The sequence below is a fragment of the Hippichthys cyanospilos genome, chromosome 6 (assembly GCF_059441005.1).
Source record: "Hippichthys cyanospilos isolate Australia breed blue-spotted pipefish chromosome 6, RoL_Hcya_1.0, whole genome shotgun sequence".
Classification (NCBI taxonomy): Eukaryota; Metazoa; Chordata; class Actinopteri; order Syngnathiformes; family Syngnathidae; genus Hippichthys; species Hippichthys cyanospilos.
The window spans coordinates 17,529,837-17,544,854 of NC_142374.1; the positions used below are offsets into that span (position 1 = coordinate 17,529,837).

The 15,018-nt window shown below is 41.4% G+C and overlaps 1 protein-coding gene and 1 long non-coding RNA gene across 3 annotated transcripts in view; one reads left to right on the forward strand and one right to left on the reverse strand.

The window, feature by feature from the left end:
• Positions 1-15,018, forward strand: part of LOC148422513 (uncharacterized) — a 45,466-nt gene that overhangs the window by 14,258 nt on the left and 16,190 nt on the right. The window contains exon 2 of the long non-coding RNA XR_015865797.1: positions 7,070-7,150. This is a non-coding gene — a long non-coding RNA (uncharacterized LOC148422513). The remainder of the gene's footprint in view (positions 1-7,069; positions 7,151-15,018) is intronic.
• The window catches only part of roraa (RAR-related orphan receptor A, paralog a), a 255,755-nt gene continuing 242,078 nt past the window's right edge, over positions 1,342-15,018 (reverse strand). For both annotated transcript variants that reach the window (XM_088416240.1, XM_088416241.1), the window contains 7 exons: positions 12,899-13,294; positions 11,614-11,735; positions 11,398-11,530; positions 9,152-9,259; positions 7,333-7,443; positions 7,031-7,143; positions 1,342-5,714 (listed from right to left, as the gene is read on the reverse strand). In XM_088416240.1, coding sequence (XP_088272366.1) covers positions 5,550-5,714; positions 7,031-7,143; positions 7,333-7,443; positions 9,152-9,259; positions 11,398-11,530; positions 11,614-11,735; positions 12,899-13,294 — 1,148 coding nt within the window. In that variant the 3' untranslated portion in view covers positions 1,342-5,549. The remainder of the gene's footprint in view (positions 5,715-7,030; positions 7,144-7,332; positions 7,444-9,151; positions 9,260-11,397; positions 11,531-11,613; positions 11,736-12,898; positions 13,295-15,018) is intronic.

A 15,018-nucleotide genomic window follows, 5' to 3' on the forward strand; every position in this document is an offset into this window, starting at 1 on the left:
ACATAACCCTGTTCCATTGTAATTATTAAAGCCTTGTCTGGGTTCTTTTTTTTTTTTCATTTATCACACTGACAACAAGCACACACGCACACACACACACACACACACACAAACTATTGCTTTTTACAAAGAGACAACAGAGCAGAGACAGGAGGAGCGTTTTACTATACACTGATTGAAGAGCACACTTAGCACACATCAATCCCTCGCTTGGTTACGTGTGAATGTACAGATTTATAGTTGGACACTCATGCGCCTGGTGGCCGACGAACACACACGGCCGCGGCGGATTTATTACTTGGAAACGTTGCGGGTGTCAAGTCAGTCAAACCCGTAATTACACAACAAGGCCATATTGCTTGTTTTAGACTGTAGGACATATTACAAAACACTCAAACACACTTTTAGGTTTTTTTTTTTTTTTAAGTCGAGCAAGATTCCTGCAGTTTGAGGAGATATAATAAATAATATCAGGAAAATCCATCTCTTTGTGTGTGAACGTCTATAGATGTCTCCTCCCTGAGCGGACACACCTCATCCTCTGGGCCGCGCCTCTCCGTCCTGGATTGTCTAGCACTTTTCCAGACTGGAAAGTTTCTTCTGCTGGGAGTCTGAGGTTTTACTCGTGGTACAGGGCTTGTGCATCAGAACAGAGATTATTACTTAGGTACAGCATAAATACTACAACCCAAACAGATTTTGTATTGCATAAGAATATTTGGTTTTGCTAACAAAGAGGGACCCTGATGACACCATCTAAAAACAGATTTCGAAAACGGTGGTTTTTGTTTTTGGTGGAGATGGTTTTGTGAAATTTCCTTTTTTGTGGGTTGGTATTAGGGGTGCGGTGGTCTATGAGTGGCTCCCACGAGAACTCAAGTGATGTATATTCACACGTTAATCTCAACCATTCATGGTGCAGCATTCCCTGAACGCAAACTCGGGCTGAACAATTCATTGATTTCAAATCCATATTGCGATGTTGTACAATGTGATTTTGCAAATTGCAAAAACTGCATTTTGGAGGGAGGATGCATCATTTCGATCAGCCTTAAGCCTTTATTCTGTACGTTATTTATATGTTCTCAGTGCTTAAAAGATGCAGTCCATGTTTACATGTTTAATATTTCACGAAACCTGAAAAACTTGCTGTAATCGGATTTAAATTCACATTTGTTTGGTAAAATAAAATGTGGTTAGCCATATATATATATATATATATATATATATATATATATATATATATATATATATATATATATATATATATATATATATATATATATATATATATATATTTTTTTTATTTCTTTGAAAAACATAAAATCAACAAATAAAAAAAAAGCCTCTTCATATTAAAGACCGTTGTAACAGCTAATTAAATTCCCTGTAAAATACAACTAACTGATGAACAAAACTACCAACTCTGACTCATGGTTACGGGCATTTCCTTCTTCTAATGGTCTTCTCAACAATTCTGAAAAGTTTTCATTGATAGGTTCATGTCTGCTTATCTGCACCATACAGTAGAGTTCAGCTGCCACAGAAAGTAAAATAGAACTGAGTTAACAAACTTAACTCTATGACAGCCCTAATATATATATATATATATATATATATATATATATATATATATATAGTTTTAAAGTAAGGGGGAAAAATCACCATTAGGATTTTTTTTTTTCAAAATTGTTCAGCCCTAACACAAACAATGCAACAACCAAATTAAAACGTAAAAAAAAAGAAAACAAGAAGCAAAATCAATCTCTTCCCTGAGGGGTGACAGCGCAAGGCGGTCGTTTACAACACCTTGCGCACATTGCACAGCAGAGGAATGATGGTGTGCAAGTTAGCAAATCAAAACTGATTTCAAAGTCGTGGTTGATGACAGTGGTGGCATGCTTCTAAAGGGATATCTTTTTTAGTCGTTTTCAATGACTTCTTTTTCAGGTTGTTGTTGTTTTTTTTTTCCACGTTGCCTTAAAAAATACAGTTCTTTCTTAAAGTCGCTACTGAATTTGCTGGAATGTTTTACAAGTCCATCCTACATAACAGACCAGGAAGCAGACTACTGTTTGGCACATTCAGGTTTTTTTTTTTTTTTTTTGTATGTTTGTTCTATCACATTACGACCACACTAACAAGAAAGACACACTCAACAAAAAAACAAAAGCACAACAACAAAGCATTCTGAAAATAGCACTTGTCCTAGCGTTTTATGCTTCTCTTCCCTAATTGTACAAACAACTGCTAGTCTAATTATTGCAGGAATATAGTTAAGTGCTTTCTGACATCTTTTCCCCTTCTCTTTCTTTCTCTCTCGTTCTGGAGTTCATTAACCAAAAAAACGTGTTACAAAAATAGAAGCTTTACGACCAGACAAGGCTTTGAATATTCACTTTCCCTTCATTCTTTCTTCTGCATTGTCGGCTTGGGAAGGCAGATGAAGCCAATCCAGAAACGGCAATAAGAACACTTCAATGAGATGTTTTTTTTTTTTTTTTTTTTTAAGTTCTGTTGCTTGCTGTTTTTCTGCATTCCACTAGATGGGACAATTGGATTGCAGTCAGGGATCACTTGGCTCGGTTTGCGAATCCGAACCCAATGGACCGAACATTAGGCGCACGTGCAAAATGAGGAGTTGCCAAAAATCCTTCTTTTATGAAGAAACGTAAAAGTGCAAACTCCCAGATGATCATAATGTATACCACCTGGCATCTGATAATTCATTAGCATTCTGTAGAAAGTCATACACTGGCCAAATGATGCGGAATTGTATTTGTTGAAGTTGTATCTTGTTGCCAATTGAAATGATTGAAATGATCCATGCTACTGATCTTAATGGGAAATTGTACGACAGAACAATTTTCACAATTGGATCATTTTCTAACGATACAACAATAGAGAGCGTATGCCTGTAATAGCAAAGACTATGAATACTTTTGGGCAGGGTGCGGTGTTGTGATGGGACATTGATTTTCTAGGAATGATGTAGAAAAGATCAGTGGAAAAGATTCGATTTTTTTGGACATTTGGGGTATATCTCATTCCTACTGCTACGTCAGTGTTATTTTTTGTGATAAATCAACACGATCACTATCATCACGTAGAACATTATCTTTTCAAAATCTCAAAAAGTAATTTATGCAAATGTGATATTTACGAAGTGCGTATGAAACTGGCAGTACCTAGTTTTCAGTTTCAGAAGACCCATTTTTTTGGAATTGGAAATTTTTTGTCAAAATATGACTTTTGTGGTAGGGCTGCACAATGAATCGAATTTTAATCGCGATCACGATATTGGCTGCCAAGATTAATTAAGATGATCATCTGCGATATTAACATTTGAAAAGCCAGCTACTGTACATGTCAAGTTAAGAACTTTGTCATCCTACCAACAGGGGGCAATGTTTCTCACATTTCTGCATGACAAAAGCATCTTATTTCTCACATATTATTTACCAGTGTGAAATGGCATTGAGTTTATCACCTGATTCCTGATATGTACTGTGCTAGCTGGCAATCGAGACCCATTTTGAAAAATCCGATAAATAAATAAATTCGGTTTGACATGAGCGAACATGACATTTTGACTGCTAGTTGATTAAAATTGGCTTAAAAGTAAACAATGTGCTTGGTTCTAAGTAGGCTTCATTTTTTCATTGGTTTGTACTCAGCAAGAAAACTAGCTACAGAAAGCTAGCTTTTTTGCTTTACTTTATTTATTTATTTTATTTTATTATTACTATGTAAGTATTGAGACTTTAAAACTTGTTTATATACTGCTTGTTTAAAAAAAGGGCAATAAATATACATGTTTGACCAAACATGATGAATAATCATGATTTTAATATTGACCAAAATAATAGTGATTATTGTTTTGGCCATAATTGTGCAGCCCTATGTTGTGGTATTATATACTCAACAACAGTTGGGTTAAAATAAGCCAATTATGGGCCAAAAAGGGATTTAAAAAGTTCCCAAAGTTGGTTGTTTCAATCAAGAAAGTTTTCATCAAATTGACCCAAATATTGGTCATTTTTCGACTCATAATTAGTTTGGATTCGAATTGTTTTATAGAGTGTATACAGTAAAAGATAGGCATTCATGAAATGAAATAAAAAAAAAAAAACGTTACTTAAAGTCAATAATTTGGCCAAAGTATGAATAACTACGCATGATTGTATTTTCCCTAAAAGTTGATCCTGAGATGGTAAGTAATGGAATTTTCAAACACTCAGTTTTGATTAATCGCAAGACTGGAATAAAATTCAATATTATTAATATTCAAATTATTGCGCTTCAAATTTTCAGTTTGGAGCGACAAACAGATAATTTGTCAAAACTTGTTCATAAATCCAACTGCCATAAACTCCCGGGCGTGCCTGGGATTATTTTGCTGAATTTACTTGACCGCACGAGCGGCAAAACATCCCGAAGAGGCCGTGAAAAGTGAGCGTTTTTACCATTTGGATTGTGCGTCATCTGCCTTCCCGCGCCCGCCCGCCACACGCGCCCATCTGCAACTCCCAGGACTAGTAGCCTCTGCGGCCGTGGTTTCAACTTGTATTTCATCTTGTGCACATGCAACACATCACTAGGTAAATATACAAGTCTTAAATTAAACAAAGGTGTAAAGAAAAGTGCCTTATCAATTGAACAATTAAGAATCGTCTAACTACCAATATCATACATGTTATTTAAAATAGATTCTATAAACATTACTTTTTTTCTGTATAGTAAGTACTTATGACCATATACCCTGTAATACATTATAAAACAGGTGGAATGGAGCCTTTTCATTGTGTTGGTGCCCCGTGCTTCTCCAGGGCACCCGTCCACAGAAGGATTAATAGCAGATGGCCTTACATGATTTCACTATGCAACAATGGCGGATGGAGGGTTTTTTTTGACAGCTAAAATCATTTCAGTAGAATTACCAGAATTCTATATATTTTTTTTTTCAAATCTTCAAACGATTGTCCACAGAGAGGTGCCGATTGCATCGCCGTGCCGACGGAGCCTCCCTCCGAGTCGCTGTGAGTTTGCGTCCCGAGCGGTGCGTCCAAAAGATACCGCGAGAAAGGGCTGGGGGGGGGGGGGGGGGGCAATAAAAAAAGCCGAACGTGACCAAAAAGTGCGCATTTCATTTTTGAATGTGTGCAAAAGCTCAGGAGGGAAACGATTTGATTTGAACACGAAAATGAATGATCTTTTTTTTTTTTTTTTTTACAATTTCAAGTCAGACTACATCACGACATACTTCAAACAAATCCCGGCGAGCGAAGGCATGACCGACATCCCGTTTGGAGTTTTATCCGAGAAATGCGCAAAAGATGGTCAGGTTCGAGCGTGTTTGGACTCCCCTCGTCTTCCAAAAGTGAACCGCTGATGTAAACCTTGAGAAGCAACTCCGCGGGATAAAAAAAGAAGTTGAGCAGCGTGCCATCTTGTCCACTGGGGTTTGTGCGGGGCACCAATATAAAGTGTCTCAGATTCCATCCTCCACATTCCCTCTACGGTAGGCGCCCTGGCACCTGGCAGGGACGCTACCCGTCAACGGGCATGGACTGCTCAAAGTCTGATCCAAAGAGCTCCTTATATAAGGGGGGGAAGTGGGCACGCACAATGTCTGGGTATATTGCTTTGAAAGCCGTAAGCTTTTCTGTATGCCTACTGCACAGCGCCCGCAGTGTCGACACTTTGCATATCAACTGTGGGGAGAGACAGAGAAGAGACAAGCTGTTTAGATTCGCAGCCGGACCAGGAGGACGCGGGCAACGGTGCTGGAACGCATCCCCCCCCCGCCCCCCTCCCTTGCCGTGTTTTGACTTCCGCATAGGGGCAAACTTGACGTGTAAATATTGAGACAAGCGCTCAGGCGTGAGGAAGCCTGACACCGCGATTGATAAGGCAACGCTTCTTTTTCAATGAAAATGCATTTTGTGTGCCATCATGAAAAAGTCCCCCGAGAAGTGTTGGGATAACACTTTATCGTGCAAACTCACGTATTTGGCAACTTAAATGAAGTTCCAAAAACAGCATGTGGGCCACGCTGCGAGCTAATAAATAAGAGCTGCACAGTTGTGGACCGCCGATTGGCAAACGGGGTGCAAATGCCCAATTTCGCGAAATCCTTTTTAAAGTACCGTATTTTCCGCACTATAGGGCGCACCGGATTATAAGGCGCACTCTCAATTAATGACATATTTTAAACCGTTTTCCATATATAAGGCGCACCGGATTATAAGGCCTTATATATATTTTTTTTTAAGATTATAAGGCGCAACCTCAATTAGTGACATATATTAAAGCTTTTTCAATCACAAAATAGTAATACTCAAAGTAATAAATATAATAACTCAAATAATAACTCCAAACTCTCAATAGCATAATAACGCAATGTCAATATGACCAAAGTTGTTCAACTGTAAAAAACAAAGAAACAGGTAACACTTAATTTATCAGTTCATTACCCATCTATGAATCCCAATGTCAATATTGACCCATATATAAGGCGCACCCGATTATAAGGCGCGCTTATTGGCTTTTTAAAAAATATAAGGCTTTTAGGTGCGCCTTATAGTGCGGAAAATACGGCAATGTTTCTTTAATTAGGGATGTAGGGAGCCAAGTTGGGTCAAAAATAACCAGTAAATTGGCGGGAAAAGGGATAGACCCCTTTATGTTAAATGAATAACTCGAAAAATTTGTTTCACTCTCTTTTGTTGCTGTTCTTATGTTGCTGTATGTTGGGTGATGTTTGGGGTCATCTATTTAACCCCAAAACGGTTAGTTTAGGCATATCGATTAAACGTGTTTCCACAAGATTGGAGCAAGTATGATGAACTTCTTTTTCAGACTATAAGGCACACTTAGAATCTTGACATTTTCTTGAAAGGTAAGCCAACTTCTTGACTTTCTTGATGCCTTTTAATGTATTTGGGACCATTTGAATTGGAGGTGATTCCGATCTTTTGCAAACACTGCACGGTGGTTGTTCAGTACACGAAAGGCATATGATCAGTACCTTTGTAAGAATTCCGTCCTCTCTGTGGTTCTTCTGCAGGACGTGCTGAAGAGCCAACTGAATCTTCTGCTGAAGTTTCTCCACCTTCACCTTCTCCTGGAGCCAGGATCGATCTGTGAGGTAAGACGATCATACCGTTAGTCAGCAGTAACGGGAAAAGTAAATTCAGGGCGCTAATTTTAAGCATGGAGTGCTTAAAAAACAAAACAAAAAAAAAAAACAGGCGAGTGGTACATTTGTTCCTTGTCACGGCAAATTCTGGGTCTGCGTTTTCTGCTTTTTTCACGGTGACTGACACCTACCGGCAGACATCAACACAAAGGCGGAGAACAGGGCGATCTCATCCTCAGACAGGTGCATCGAACACAAGTTTTTCCCAAACTCGAAGACGGAGCTGATCAAGTCGTCACAGCCTGCCACGGCAAAGAGAGAGCTTAGGATGAGGGAGACCAAAGAACAACATTCGCTCTTGATCTTTATTGGGAGAGAGGCACGTAGGGAGGGGAGCGGAAGGGGAAGCGCAGGAAAAACAGAAAGAATAACAGAGCTGCACGCTGACAGCGCATGGGAGCGTCTTAAGCAGAACAGGCGCTGCTTTTGCTCACTTTTGGCACTTGGGCGGTGTTATGCAAGGCAAAATTAGGTCGCCATCAAGGCGTTTGGTTAAATCAATTATCTGGCATAGGCGGCCGACGCCAATGCCGCTCGGTGGGCCCGTCGCTCCTCTCGGCCTCCCGCAAAAGTCACATCGGCGCCATCGTTGACGCTGGCTTTAAAGGGACAACGTGTAAGATTTGGACCGTTTTTCATCAAAAGGAAGAAAAGAAATGATTGGAAATTTTGAAAACCTGTAAATGAATGTGTTCTTCACGACCAACGGTATGTTTTAAATGTAATCGTAAATGAATGTGTTCTTAACGACCAACGGTATGTTTTAAATGTAATCGTAGGTCTAATTATCATGAAATGATTTTATATGGGGGGTGGCACTTCTACGGAGGCTGCCATGTCGGTTATAGCAACGGACAATGTTAAATGCAGCACCTCCTGTTGTCCGTGATGAAAAACGGTGTAGGTCTTAAACTTGCCCCTTAGATGATATTTTGTGATCCAAATGGTGACTTCTTGGAACAAAAGCTCAATGACATAGCTTCCATTTTGTAATGCATGTGTGTGCTTTCTGACTGTAACAGTCATTTTTAGACCCACTTTTAATCATAAACGCTTCAAAAAATTTCCCAAAAGTCAATCATTTGAGCGCACTTTATTTATTTATAACGTACTTTACAAATTCCAAAGGCTGGAATTTGACAGGAAATGCTTAATCTTGGCTCAGCCTTTAGGCTTTTTATATGGTTTTCATGATATAAAAATACACTTCCTTAATCTTTATTAACAGTTTGGCACATCTTATTTTCCCAGTCATCTTAATGATATGTGTAATTCTTTATGACTTGGAATGACTTTTGAATTTCGGAATTTGAAAGTGTTTCTCTACTTTTGACCGCTACTGTATATAAACACAGTACGAGCTGAGAGCGTCAGTCAACGGACTGACTTCATTGCTAACTACATCAAGGAAGACAATCCAACATGTCTACAACCACTACGGGACTCATTAGCATTTTTCACCTTAAAAAAACCAGCAAATGTTGGAAAATCCTCTGCAGTAGGCTCAGTGATGTCATGACAGCTAAACAAAAATGCCATTTGAGCTATCCGAGATTCTTTATGTCAGCCTATCGGTGATGGTTTTGATAGCTTTCTCCCAAAAGGCGCTCTGTCTGGCTGCATTTATTCCACAGTTACAGGAGTCAGATGCAAGCGTGCCTCGCTATCATCTCGCTCCTGGCATAAATAAGCGCCGCCGAGACGGACCGTGCCAGGTAAAGCGGGGATGAACGCCCAGTGTTCGCTTCAAGGCCTTCAGCATTACGTGGAGCAGATTAGGAGATTCTAATTTTGGACGGTACATCAAGGGAAAAGGAGCGAATCGCACACACACACACACACACACACACACACACACACACACACACACACACACACACACACACACACACACACACACACACACACACCCACACGCACACACTAGGTAAGACAAAAGCGTCCACTTACCTAATGACTTGAACACATCTGGCCCGGCGTACTTTCCGTCAAAATAGACCGTGTTGTTTTGCGAGTCAAAGGCACGACACATTCTGACAAACACGACTTCCAAAGAGCCTGTGGAGACAGACGGCAACAACATGCTGAATGGCTGTGTTGTTCCTCCCCCTCACCCCCACACTTAACAGTAAGACATCAGTCAGCCAGGCATGCTTACGCGCCGGCGCCGCGCTTTTACAATGTGAGCAACAGACGACACTTTGAAATAAAGAAGCCACCTGTCATTGTGGGGAGAATAAAAAGCACCTCCACATTATATGATAATATCAGAAGGAAGGCCAGTCATCCGTAATGACAAGCCAGATAACGATTGCGCTTCATTTAGTGGTGATAGCGTGTATTCATCCAACCTTTATTGAACAAGATAGTGGGGAATTATTCTGTCTACCCTGTAATTTGTAGCTCTCCGAGGGAGGGGAGAACGAGATCGGGAAAATGCAACAGCCACTATTAGGGGTGCTACCATGTGACTAGTTTTATTATTAAAACTGACATTAGAGGATGAAAACCACCTGCTACACACATACGCGTTTCATGGTATACTGTAAAATATGAACTACCGTACCGAAAAACACAGTTTTTCCAAAAAATGAAGGCTATTTAAGATTAGAAATTTTTGGACAACCTTCGAGGTAGTAACGGTAATGGGAGAAGCTAGAGGGCAGAAGTCAGTTGGCTGTAAGCAGCCAGTGCCTGAGTTACAGCTAACAGCAGCTCGTGTGAGCTGATGTTGTGATGGCATTATTTTCAATAAAAGAAGAGAGCAGACTGAACCAATGTCCGATGTCTGCCCAGAAAAATGTGGTTCTTGTAGGAGAGCGGATTGCAAACCGTGCGACTGCTACAAGGTTTGGGCTAACGGCCCTTGCACATTGACCTCAAGTTGAGCCTGTAGCCGACCAAACAGGATAACGAGGAGGTAGGGTTCAAATTTATCTCAACGGAACACTTAGTGAAACTCTTTTCAAGGTCTTTTTCTTACCCATTTGCCACACAGCTTTGTCACAGCATACACTATACCCGCAACAAATATAATTTGCGGATATAAATACAGGAAAGTATGAAGAAATTACAAAGATGAGATTTGTTCTTTCTTTCTTTTGGTGAAGTTTTGATATTGTCGCCAAACCGTTGGCACGTTGTATACACAGCAACATAGAAAATACAAGAATTTTACCCCAAAATGTTTTCAGTTTTCAAAGTTTTGTTTTAATTGCACTCACTGTCAGAAAATTAACAAGTTTGCGTGCAAATGTAAACATAAACAGAAGAGGTACTTTTGCTACCGGCTCATTTTCAGCTGCAGCTGACCCCAACCCTAACCCTAACCCTTGACAAAATGCATGCAACTTCTGTTCGCTGTGGTGGTTGGTGAATGTTTATGTTGCAGTGTTGAAAATGGTAAATGGACTTTCACTTATATAGCGCTTTTCTACCTTGGGTACTCAAAGCGCTTTACACCGACTAGTCATTTACCTACTGATGATGCAACATCAGGAGCAACTGGGGGTTCAGTGTCTTGCTCAAGGACACTTCGACATGGTCTTGATGGTCAGGGAATCGAACCCACAGCCTCTGAGCTGGGAGACGACCACTCAACCACCGAGCCGTGCCGCCCATAATCTGTCTGATTGTAACATTCAACAATTTTCAATGAGTACACTAAAGAGTGGAGCTAATTGCTCATTTTTTTGTCACACTGTTTTAATTCAAAATTTCCCGAATTAGCGCTAACCATTTTTGGATGGGACTCTTTATCCCTTGTTGCCATTGGAACATCGTGTACGACTGCAAGAAAGGTTGCCACATATCAGCCGTCTATACTATAAGGCGGATATTATGAGTACATCAATTTTTAAAGTCAATTACCAGATTTGGTCGACTTTTTTTTTCCTAGCCTGGTCAGTAACATGTGTGAAAGAATGTGTGAGCGCCAGCAATTCTTCAAATGAATGGTGGAGTGGTGTCAAAATCGTGAAAAGGGGTAGTAAAAGAAAAAGAAACGGAGTAGTGTTATCTGACATTGTAAACATTTATCTTGTGATGTGTCCATGCAGGGGAAAGTAGCAGGTGACACTGCATGCACACACTGAGAATTTTCATTGTGCAGTCAGGTCAGCTTCGCCCTTGTGACAGTATCTGGATTATGCAGGTGTGTGTGGTGTGTGTGTGTGTGTGTTGACAGGCTGTCATACCTGCTTTGAGCAGCACTATCTGATCGTTCTGACACAGCTCCATGAAGCCATCGATGCGCTTGGCGAACTCCACCACGTACTGAATGGCCTCTGTTATTTTGATCGCGCACAGCTGCCACATGACTTCCCGCGGCTGAGAACACAACAAGACGGAAAGCAGTTACCCGCTTGAATTTGGCACAGTGAGGAGGGCGGGCACACGTGCGGTCAAGCTACCTTGCTCTGGTAGCTTTCCACTTCCTCCTGCAGGAAGGCTTGCCAGGTCATCTGCTGCAGCTCCTCTCGCAGGTACTGACATGTCTCCATGTGTGATTTGGAGATATTTTGGGCCAAGTGCTCTGAAACACAAGTCGAGTTGTAAAACGTGAAGAGTGCAGTGATGATGACCCCTGCCACAGGAAAAGATGATTTATTTACACGGTCTTCAGCAAGGAAGAAAAGCAAAAAAAGCTTGTTGACGTTTTCCTTTTCCTGCCTCCAGGAAAGCTCATAGCTTGAGATTGAGTCAAAGTCAATCTAGTTATGACACAAATGCCCCCCCCCCCCCCCCCCCACCCCCCCCGTGTTACTCACTCAAACAAAGGTCACATTCGCTCTGAGAGAAGTCGTGAGCACGAGAATTTAAATGGTTTTGAAAACACATCTGTTAAAAGGAGTTCCTGGGCACAGGGGAGCCTAAAAAAATGATTTCCCCAGACGCCTGCCCTGCTGGATCCTGATTGGCCCTAATTAATGGAAACTAATTACAAAAAAAAAAGAAAAAGCTCTTTTAATGAGTGTTAGAGATGAGTCTCCAACCTTCTGCTATTTTAAGCAACCTTTGTGTCGTTTGCCCCACGGTTGCGTTATCCCCCAGCAACCCCCATTCTCCACCCCACCTCACAGGGTTAGAATATAGCTTGAGTTATTTTCCCTATAGTTATTTTGAGTTATTTTCGCTTTTTGTTTTTGAGTTTTTAAAATTTAGCTTTAATCAGTCTTCAGAAGGACTGTTATTTGTGAATTTGACCCTACTTTTTGGGTTGTTAAAAACCTGCAACCTCTAAAAGAGTTAATTAGGTAAAAGACAACCTAAAAATAACAAAAACTGCATCTTTATGTACAAAACAACCCAGAAGGTTGGGTCAAATTGACCCAAGTATTTCTTTTTTGACCCATTATTGGATTATTTTGAACCCAATTGTTTTTAGAGTGTACCCATTTTAATACGCTAAATCGACATTTAATGTCCCTTTATTCAAATATCAGCCCATTATCTCACATTTCCGTAAAATAGGTGAAAAAATATGAACTGTTTTGCAAAGAAAAAGCAGATGTTTGTATATATCTCATTTGGATTTACCAAAATGAAGATCTGCCCGGTTTCATTGAGGAAGAAAGAAATGGGAAAATATTAACTGTTGAGTTGAGACAATTTTAGTCTGGAAGCGATTGACTGATAGTCGAACGCATTTATTGATGGATGTCGGATTGACCATCGCGCCCCTACACAGTCTCTCACCTAGTTCTGCCATGGACACGGTAGGGGAGGTTTCTCCATTGGTGAAGGAGCAGTAAGGGAAGAAGCCGGACCCGGGGGCGAAGTCGCAGATGGGCTCGGGCTTGATGCCGTTGATATCCAGGCCGGACTGGTCCGGGGAGGGCTGGATGTCCAAGTAGAAGCTACTGATGGCCGAGTCCGGTTTGGTGCCGTCGGGGGTGTGGCCGTCCATGTAGCCGCCGAGGTCGTCGTGGAGCTCCGTCAGGCCGTTGGCCGAGAGGCCGTAGCTGGGCGTGAGAGGCTCCGCCTCCCCGGGCTGCTGCTGGTGGTCCCGCTGCTGCTGCTGGAGCCGATGCTTCTGGACCTCGGCGTAGAGGCTGTCTCGCTGCTTCTTGGACATGCGGCCAAATTTCACCGCTGTAAGGTCATGTGGGTCCATGGTTAGGTGACCCGCCACGATTGAAGAAATGTGTACCAAATGCAACATGCAGTTACTACATATGTCGTTCAGAGAAAGATCGAAGAACACGAAGGGTCAGAAAGGAGGCCGGATACGGCTTTGAGTTTGCGTGCCTGCTTTAGAGCGCCTCGTCGGTCGTGAGTTCACGTATATCGTGGAGAGGAGCTGGAATGGTGGAGTCATTTATTTCTTCTTTTGTCTGACATGACAGCCAGTTGGTGGATTGGGGGTTGGAGCTAGCTTGATCGCTTTAGAGTGCCTCGTTGTTGGTCGAGGGTGCACACACGTCATGGAAGAGAATTATTCTTTATTTTAAAGTGAGTCAGGACAGCTAGTGCGTGGATTGGGGCTTCGAGCTAACGTCATTTCTTTAGAGAGATGTGTTAGTCCTGAGTGCACGCACATCATAGAGAGGAGCTGGAAGTATTTGTCTTTGATCAGATAGGATCAATTTAGAGTGCCTCGTTGTCAGTCGTGAGCGCATGCAAGTCATGGAAAGGAGGCTGAAAAGTGAAGTAATCGTGTGTATTTTTTAATTCTGACATAACATCTGGTGTGCGGACAAGGACTTTGCGCTGGTGTCGTTACTTTAGAGTGCCTCATTGTTCGTTGTTGACCATTGAAAGGAGCTGGCTGGTTGATTTTTTTTTTTTCTAACGTCTGCCATGATAATCAGTGTGAGGATTGGTTCTTCAAGTTGGCCTGAGCTCTTTAGAGCACTTCATCAGTCGTGACTGCATGCACGTCATGGAGAAGAGTCAGAAAAGTGAAGTCATTTTATTTTTTTAAGTTTTACATGACATCCAGTGTGAGATCAGGGGCTTTAAGCTGGCGTGGTTATTTTGGAGATATTAGAGATTGTCACGGGGGTGCACGGCGGGTGTGAACGCCGGCGTGGTTGCGGAGGACCCAAAAGCAGGGGAGCGTCGGGACAGGGGGTTGATGAAATCCATGTTTATTGAGGAACGGGAACAAAAGCGGGAAAAAACAGGACGGCAAAAACACGAACTAAGGGCGCAGGCAGGCTGGCAGAACAGAAAACAAACACGACGGGCAGGCTAGCAGGAAAACACGGGGCTGACTGACGACGGGAGAGACACGACAATATGACCATGACATGACAGAGACAATGATCCGACCCGGGCTGTAACAGACACTAGGCTTAAATACATTCACAAACTAATCAAACTAACACATGGCAGCTGGGCAGGGACAACAGGCAAAGGGAGCAGATTGGAGGACACGAGGCGCAGGTAACAGACAGGTGGACTAAATCAAAACTAACGCAGGCAGACGCGACAGGGGCAGAAACCGGAACTATAAACGTAAACAGAAACAGAACCCCTCAAAATAAACCCACAACCCAACAAACCATGACAGAGATATATTTTTTAAGAATTACAGATATATTTTCATGAAACCACAATAATAAAAATAATATCATTTTCACTTATAAATAATAATGATTTTCTTTAGATTTTTTTGATACAGAGCTTGTATTGTGTCACAAGATTGTTTGGGTGCACCTACTGAAGAATGTGAGCGTTATGATTTATATATCTGGCCCTCCAGGCAGTAAACACTTCTAAAAACAAATAGATGTATTTTTATATCTTGTTCAATAAATTATGTTTTTTTTTTTCCCCCCTAGTTCTAATGTGGCTGTCTCTCTTATCCAGTT